We start from the raw sequence: 8,908 nt of genomic DNA on the forward strand, positions 1-8,908 counted from the left end.
AGCCCTGACTAGATCGATGGTGGAGAAAACGGTGGATCCGTGGAGACCCTGGAGAATGTCATCCCCATGAAGGACTGGATATCGATCTGGAACTGTGTTCGCGTTTAGTTTTCGATAGTCACCTGTGGTGCGCCATCCACCAGTTTTCTTTGRCMCCATATGGATAGGGCTGGCCCATGGACTGCTCGATGAACGGATCACGCCATGATGTAGCAGGAGGTCAAAGTCATCTTTAGCTATTTGTAGTTTCTCGCCGTTGAGACGTCGTGGGCGCTCAAATACTGGTGGCCCAGTTGTCTCAATGTGATGAGCGACTTGACTGTCAGTGACTATGACAGGATTGGTGCTGGGATGAGTTATRTCGATGAATTGGTTGAGTAATTGCAGGTATTTAGCGTCATGTGCACCAGGACAGATTGAGCGGTCGATTGTTGAAATGCTGTGTACCGTGGCCTCAGATAGTGTGCCCTGAGTTGTGCATRACGTGGTTGTATCGATGAGACATCGTCCTCTGAGATCTAGAAACAATGCAAAGTGGACCAGGAAGTCTGCACCGAGAATGGCTGATTTAACACTTTTCGACCGTAGGTTCGAATAACGGTCCCGTTGGCTGCGAAGAGAGTCAGATAATCTTCTTTGAGCGTGTGAGTGATGGCGGACTTGGGCATGAGAGAGATCACTGATCCAGAATCGAGAAGAAATCTCATGTTTGTTGTGCGATCATGAATGTGAAGGCGATGCTCTCTGGTTGGTGGTGTGTTACCCTCTATGCTGTCGCCGGCCGCCTGCATGGTCGACAGCGAAGTTAGTTTACCGCCGATGAGTTGAAGGTGCAAGGACGCTCGCASTTTTTGGCTCTGGACCCATAGAGACGGTGATAATAGCAGAACCTCTTTTTGTCAGAGGCTGGCTCTTCCTTCGATAATGACTGCTGGCAACGGCCAGATGCAGGTTGGGGTCGGTCTCGAGTAATTCCCTGGTCCTTGATACAGGCTATGGCAAGTTTAAGGCCTGATAAGTCCTTTGCCATGCTGGTGAGCAGAGAATTTTCGAATTTGTCGCCCCTGTGTGCTGCCTGGGCAGGCTGGTGATGTGTAGCCATAACGGAATGGCCARYCTSGTTTTCCATTAGCTCGTCTGCAACTTCAGCAAGCTCATCTAGAGGGGCATTTCTGAGTAGCTTGAGACACCGGCTGGTTGATGATGGTAACAATGCCAACCATTTTATACGCAGTAAGTCCTCTGAGGCCCTGTCGCCCATGAGAATTCTGAGTTGGCGCAGGAGCTGGCTAGGTTTTTTATCGTCGAGTTAAACCTCCGTAAGCGCTCGGTGAGCTGGCGGTCGCTGGATTCCGAAAACCGCTTCAATATCTCGTCCTTCAGCTTCGCGTACTTGTCGGTCTCTGGTGGATTCTGCAGGAAGTCCGCTAGCTGTAACATTGAATCAGTGTCCAAAGCACTAACGATTTGATTGTAACGTGATGCGTCATTTGTGATACGGGCCACCTGTAACACTGCTTCAACCTGAACAAACCACAAACGAGGCTGGATGGACCAGAACTGCGGGAGTTTGCAACTGGACATAGCTACAACTGATGCAGTGTTCTGGGTTACATCGGCGGCGTCACCGATGGTCAGTGTTGGATCGTTTGTGGTCATGTTCGAAGAGACTGGTGTTAAGACGTTTGGATTACTAGTGGACGTGTTTGACGAGTTAAAATTCACTGATTTGTTTGACGTGTGCTCTAATGGCATGTCAATGAATTGATTGAGAACCCGTGGTCGCTGGTTAGCACGAATCTTAGACAGTGATGAATGAGAAATTACAACGAGCGTGAATTTGCAATTAATRTTAACGTTTGCGCGTATCTGTCTGTATATTTTGTTAATTAATGAATATCAAAGTGTTTGAATTTGAAAACACGCGGCGCGTCACTACGCTTATGGAGAAAAATTACACTTTAACGCGTGGAGAGACAGAGTTTTGAAATCCAATTTAATCACGTCGGGGTCACCAATATGGAGTAATCGTATTCTACGTTATCATAAGATTGTCCATTTATTACAAAATTCACTATATTTATTAAAGCGTCTTACTCAAAAAATAGTTATTTTACGTTTTTAATRTTTGACGATAAGGTTGGATAAAAGTACGGCGGAGCGCTAAACGTGTGGTCAGTTCCCTCGAGTGGTTGAAGCAAAAGAGAAAAAGTCGTCTGTGCGTGGCTGGAGTGTCTGTTTTCTACGGCGTCGTAATGGCCGACTCATTGAGTCGTCACGCCGCGTAATGGCTGGTGAGTGCCAGTCGTTGGAGAGGTATGGCAGATGGGTGCTGTTAGCAAAATCAGCTGTGGGCTGGCGTGGCGTAGTTGCCACACATTCTTAGCCTTCTAGGCGTAGCACGTCGCACCACCAATAAGGAATTCTGTTAGAGACGGCGTTTTGGTTTCTTGGAGATATTTGTGATTTCCTTTAGACGCGGCACACCTCATCTTTCGATTTTCACGACCAACTAGACAAATTTAAAAGTTGCAAAATACTTGCTGAAAACGCCTAACATCAATCAACCATTCGAAAGTCTCGGCCGACGGACGGAACTCCTCCACAACAATTTTCCAGGAAAACGTGGAACCCATCAGACAATGAAATAACAATTTTCATTAGCATGTTTCGAAAGATCATCGCTGCTTACCACAATTGCACAGCAATGAAAGAGATCGCGAACGCTAATAATTCCGCGCAGTATTGACGAATCCGCGGGCATGCGCTTATTAATGTGGAAAATCTATGCGCTGCAAATTGTAAGGAGAAAAGACAATGTAAGCACAGATCAGCGGGCACCCGGGGGATCCAACATTGATGCAGAAAGTAAGGCAACATATTCACAGCTCGGACAAAATAAAATTCGAGAACTTACATTCTTTATAAACGTCTTTTGAATCTAAAAAATAAAATAATATAAAACTTAACTTGCTATGCTTGTGCTTACCGCAAAAATCCAAATTGCAAAAATTATGTGTCGCGAATGTTCCTACTATTACAATAAGATTATCGATTTAAAAACAAAAAGTTAGTTTTGAGTACGCAATGGTGTAAGAGATGAAATAAGTGTTTAGTGAATTGGTTACCTCCGTCTTGTAAGGATATAACATAATAAAAAAATTTGGAAATAAAAAACTATAATAAAGAAGCAATACAACTAATAATAATAATATTTCGCATTTATAACAAAGAAAACCAAAAAAAAAAAAAATAGTTGCACGTAATAGTTTCTAAATGTAATAAACATTGGGTGTTTTAATTTAAATGACCAAAAATTATTATTTCGTCCGATCTGGCTGTAGTGGAAAATGTTATAAAAAAATGCTAATTTTGAGAAGCGCTCACACTGCAATATTTTTTATTTTAAAAATACCGCCTTTATAAAACACCTTTGCTTCCCTACAAGATGCGTGTCTGTTAGCAAACGTGTATGCAACTTGCTACTGTTCACTTTTGCATACGTTAAACTATTTGCCACTTTTGTTCAAAGAGTGTGAAAAAAGTAACACATCGTCATTTGCTGTTCCATGGGTTTCACGCTCTAACCTGTTCTAAGTTACATATTTTATGAGCACTTCCTTTGTTATGTTTTGGTTAACAAAATAACATACATTCGTTAAAAGAGCTGTTTATAGTCTGTTAAATATAACAATTACTTTTGTTAGCGAGGAGGTTACCTATGTTTTACCCACAAAATATACATTTGTAAGCGAATAGATTATATGTGTTATACATAACAAAAGTCACTACAAGACGGGTAATAGTTAAGTAACTGTCATCGATAGGTTATCAATAATTAATGCTAGCCTCGGGAAAAAAGTAGCTATTTTTCCTCTTTCACTACACGTCGGTGTAGTTAGCACACTCGCTCTCTCTCATTGATTTTGCGCATTTGCTACATATATTTTTTTGCTCTTATTTGCAACTACAATATATTATAAAACTATCTTTTACTCTTCGGTTAACAGCTATTTGTTTGGTTAGACATCTTTTATGAAAATAATTTGTTTCGTTATATTTTTCCTTTCTATTTTTACAAATTTTCAGTAATTTTTTAGGATTAACTTCTAAATATTGCCATTTATACAAGTATATATGTTACAAACTAAATTTTCCTTATTACAGTCATTCTTACAAATGTTTAGCAATTGTTTTAGATGAGCTTTTAAATATTATTATTTATATATACATATAAATATTACAAACTGAATTTCTTTCTTACTAGAAATTTTTCGGCAACATTATGTACGTTACTATGTAACATTATTTTTTTGGTACAAAGATTATATACGGTTTATGAATAATTTATATTTTTATACTTTCTATAATTTACAATACTAAATACATCAATTTACTAATTCTTAATATTCACAAAATGTATACATATGTAAGCTAATTTAACATTAATTTAACAGATTGGTCAAGTTTCTGTAATGACTTCTGCGTTGATGGTTGCCGTAATGTTTCCCTTCTTCATTACCAGTCACAAACAAAACTGAGTTATTTCTAATGCGTTCAAATAGAATTTAAACGTTTTGATATGGCTGTCTGAGACTCCCAAAGCTTCCGTGAGGGTTTCTTATGTTTCTAGCGATCTTTATCGAAGAAAGCCGTCCAGGACGTTCTTAGTCTATTAAGTCAAAATCACCACTTTTGATCGTGCACATCACTTTAAGCCCGCACGCTCAGCTCACCATAAACTTCCATAAAAATACAAGGTGTGTTCCAAAGTAAACAGGACTTAAAAAAACAGAACAAATGGTTTTTTCGACAAAATCATTTTATTTCTTCATGATAGTCTCCTTCTGCTTCAATACAGACTTATGCACGGTCCAAAAGCATGTCGAATCTAGTGCTTTAGCTCGTTGGCCGGTTTGACTGCCAGTATGCCGGTGCAAGCCTTTTGAATGGCCTCTACGTCTGCATACCGTTTTCCTTTCATGGTAAAGTGCATTTTTCTGAAAAGGAAAAAGTCGCTCGGTTCCATATTAGTGATTAATGACTTAAATTTGATTTTTGGTCAAATAATCGTTATTCGATTCGGAGAAATTTTTGATCGTCAGTCAATTTTGTGCGGAACAAACTGTGAACACACCTTCGGTAAGCCCAAATGTTCGATCAAAATGCGATAAATCAATGTTTTGGAGATGTTCAATTCCATTTCCATAAATTTTAATGATGATTTCGACTGATTTTTGATGAAATCACGCACAGTTTGGATGGAATTTCCGGTGATCACGGATTTTGATTGGCCCACATGTTGATCGTCATTTATGTCCTCACGACCATTTTGAAACCACTCGTGCACTCTCCTACGGGATATGCAATCATCGCCATAAACTTTCATCAATTGAAACGTTTCGGTAAAAGTTTTACAAATTTTAAAATAAAATTTAATTTTATTTGCTCTTTTTCCAAAGCTCATTTTCGCACCGATAACACAAACATACTGACACTTAAATCGCAATTACTTCACCCACCAGGGAGCGCTAGATTCAAAAAAGGCCTGTTTACTTTAGAACCCACCTTGTAGATGATTTTTGGCCACATGTAATCCAAGTTTTGAAATATTCGAATATTCGAAATAACGGTGAAAAGCCGTAATGAGAAAATGAGTTTGTTGAATAGCCTTAAATATTTTTATACGATATTTAGTAACCGAACTTATTTATGGTAGTTCTCACGTATATCACGTTTGGTACTAGGCGACTTTAACGCGCACCACGATCTTTGGCATTCCTGCCTGTCAAATGATCGTAGTGGATGGAGCTGACAGAACAGATCGACGATTCGACATTCTGCACAATGAGTGACGAAGCCCCCACCAGAATTATGTGCACCTGTAATAGCTCGCCTGATATTAACATCGCTAGTGATGGTCTGATAAATAGCATAACCTGGCGACCTATGCTAACTCTCGCATCAGACCATCTGCCCATAATTATGTCGATCGAGAAGCCTCCTGATTTCGTTTCTGTGGACAACCGTACATTCATTAATTTTACCGAGAGCACCTTCAACGCTCTACCTATTCCTACGGACTTACGGACTACGAACGTTAATTCCTCAAGGTGATCGCAGCAGCTACCGCTCGCTTCATCCCGGCTGKCATAATAGCGGAAATCCGCCCCGATTTAGCAGCCGAAGCAGCTGTTTTAGCTAACGAGCGTGACAAGTTACGCCATGCCGATTCAGGGGATTCCCGAATAAGAGATCTCAATTCGGAGATTCGGTGCATGGTAAACCATCATAAGCGGACGAAATGGATAGAGCACCTGAAGTTCTGCAACCTCTTCACCGGTGTAAGTATGCTTTGGGCTACTGTCAAAGCTTTGTCTAACCCGAAGACCCGATCGAGGTGAAGTTCAATTCAAGAGATATGTTAATCGAAGGCTCCGCAAAATGACAAACGACTGCGCGCCGCTTACTTTCACGTATTCAGAATGTCATCAATACAGCAAAATCTTCTAAATCCATTGACCCTGATGGAATCAACATGCTAATGCTAAAGCATCTAGGCTCGATGGGAGTAAGATATCTCACCAAGGTCCTCAACCTGTCACTGACCACTCTTCAAGTACCCGATGTGTGGAAAGTCTGAAGATTGGTCCACTACGTTATAAACGCTCAGATAGTTCATGGCCTCAACCAGAAACCACCCTGTGAGAGAACGGTCATCGTAGCGTTGGACTTGTCAAGAGCTTTTGACATAGCCAACCACACAACGTTATTGCAGGACATTGAAAAAACTACGCTTCCTCCAGGGTTGCATAGGTGGACCATGAACTATCTGAGCGGTCGTCAGTCATCCGTACAATTTCGAGGTGAAGCATGTAAACTGAGAAGAATTAAACAGGGGTTCCGCAGGGTGGTGTCCTCTCCCTGTTACTGTTCAACTTCTACATCTTGAAATTCCCGTAACTATCAGACGGTGTGTTCGAAGGTAAACAACTACCTCTCCGACCTTTCTCGTTTCCTCACTACATGTAACCTCATACTTTCCCCCACTAAATCCACAGCGACCATATTTACGAACTGGACGAAGGAGTATAGACTTGAACTTCATATTGCAGTCGATGGCGTAAAAATTTCGACTGTCAATAACCCTAAGATTTTACGCGTAACCTTCGAGAGTCTATGCTCCTTCTCTCCCCATACGACCGCGATTACCGCCAATGTATCGAGCCGAAATAAAATCCTTAAGTCGCTAGCCAGCAGCGCATGGGGAAAAGACAAAGAAACGTTATTGGCAACTTACAATCGGCAATCGGCCGGCCAGTCCTTAACTACGCAGCACCAATATGGTCACCTGGATGCAGTGGTAGGCAGATGAGGAAACTCCAGACCTGCCAGAATACAGCACTCCGGACCACGACGGGATGCCTCTTGATGTCTCCCATCGAACACCTACATAGTGAGATGCTTATGCTTCCAGTTAAGAAGCATAATGAACTCCTCTTCGAGCAGTTCCTGCTGGGATGTTTTCGTAGAAACCACCCTTACAGCCATCTGCTTGGAGCGGAACCGCCTCCTAGGAGCATCAAAAGGTCATTCCTCGACCACGTCGATGACGCCGTACAGTACAACGACCGAACCTCGGACGCAACAGACTTTCGACAGGTACTAACCGCCATTCACAGTGGAGCCATCAACACCTTCACCGACTCCTTTCCCATGAATGGCGTTCTTGGAGTCAAATCACCACCTATTGCAGACCAAGAGTTCCAGTTGCCGCGAGAAACGCTTATGACCCTAGCGCAACTTCGTTCTGGATATTGTAGCAGTTGGAACTCCTACTTATCAGGAAGACCCTGGGATACCCAATGTATGTCCTGCATGCAAGGAGTCTCTGCATAATACTAACCACCTCTTTGCATGTCCTACAAACCCCACTCATCTAACACCTTTCTCCCTTTGGTCCGACCTCGTCGGAACAGCACATTTTTAGGGCCTCCCGGGCCTTTGTCTCAAATGTTTGCTGCGCTTCTACTGTCACTCACCCAAGTAAGATATTCAAATTTTTTCATACATGTCGTTTCTGTACACAAAGTTGGTCCATTTATTGTGCAAAGTATTCACCCAACATTTTGTGAAAAATTTTTTGTTCTGGATTGAAGTGATTGTAAAAACTTCTTTTTTTATACATGGCCATTAAACGAACAATTAGCGTAATTGTTGGAACCATGGTGTTGTTGAATCGTATTCTAGCAAAGGCACTACCAATGTAGTGTAATTGTCCAAGCGATGCACATTTTATACACCTGCACACATCTAAATTCATATCTGCCATTATGAACAATTCAATAAATTTTTAGGAACAACATATAATCAAGTACTTCCATACATATACTAACATAATGTTACATTATTTGACGTCACTAAAGCAAATTGGGTTGAGAATCATCTAAAAGCGCATAAAAAACCACTAAGGAAATAAATAGTTATTTTAGTAGCAGGTTCACCCAAACTCTGCGCGACCTTTTCGCCAAGGTTCCCAATGCCTGCTCTAAATCCACATCACCAATCAACCATTCGAATGCGCTGTATTTTACACTAAGGTTCACCCAAATCTAACAGCATATGTCGAATTGTTGCATGGTATTCGTAGGATCCACGATTTTTTAGTGACGCCGTTAACAGCATCTTTAAGTTTTTCTTATTGAGCTAGCCTGTGAATCTGTTACTACTGGTGGCAGATTTGAGTTCATCGCTATTTCGTACATTAACTTTGTACATTGACTGCTAGTGCAAGTTATACGATTTACCTAGCAAATATATTTAATACTTCTTCCTCCAATAATTTGGTTTTTCTTGTTCTAAAAAGATTATAATTATAAATAATAACATATTTGTAACTTATATATAA

At 40.9% G+C, this 8,908-nt stretch overlaps 1 protein-coding gene across 1 annotated transcript; it reads left to right on the top strand.

The window, feature by feature from the left end:
* Nucleotides 1-5,805: 5,805 nt before the first annotated feature.
* On the top strand, nucleotides 5,806-6,898 carry LOC108975706 (the record flags this gene model as incomplete). The annotated part of the gene is given in 3 exon segments (XM_018944399.1): nucleotides 5,806-6,091; nucleotides 6,094-6,400; nucleotides 6,646-6,898. Coding segments are annotated over 3 exon segments (846 nt in total), but the record flags the coding sequence as incomplete, so codon positions are not given.
* Between the last annotated feature and the right edge of the window lie 2,010 nt (nucleotides 6,899-8,908).

Source organism: Bactrocera latifrons, unplaced genomic scaffold (assembly GCF_001853355.1).
Source record: "Bactrocera latifrons isolate USDA-ARS-PBARC rearing strain unplaced genomic scaffold, ASM185335v1 scaffold_685, whole genome shotgun sequence".
NCBI classification, from domain to species: Eukaryota; Metazoa; Arthropoda; class Insecta; order Diptera; family Tephritidae; genus Bactrocera; species Bactrocera latifrons.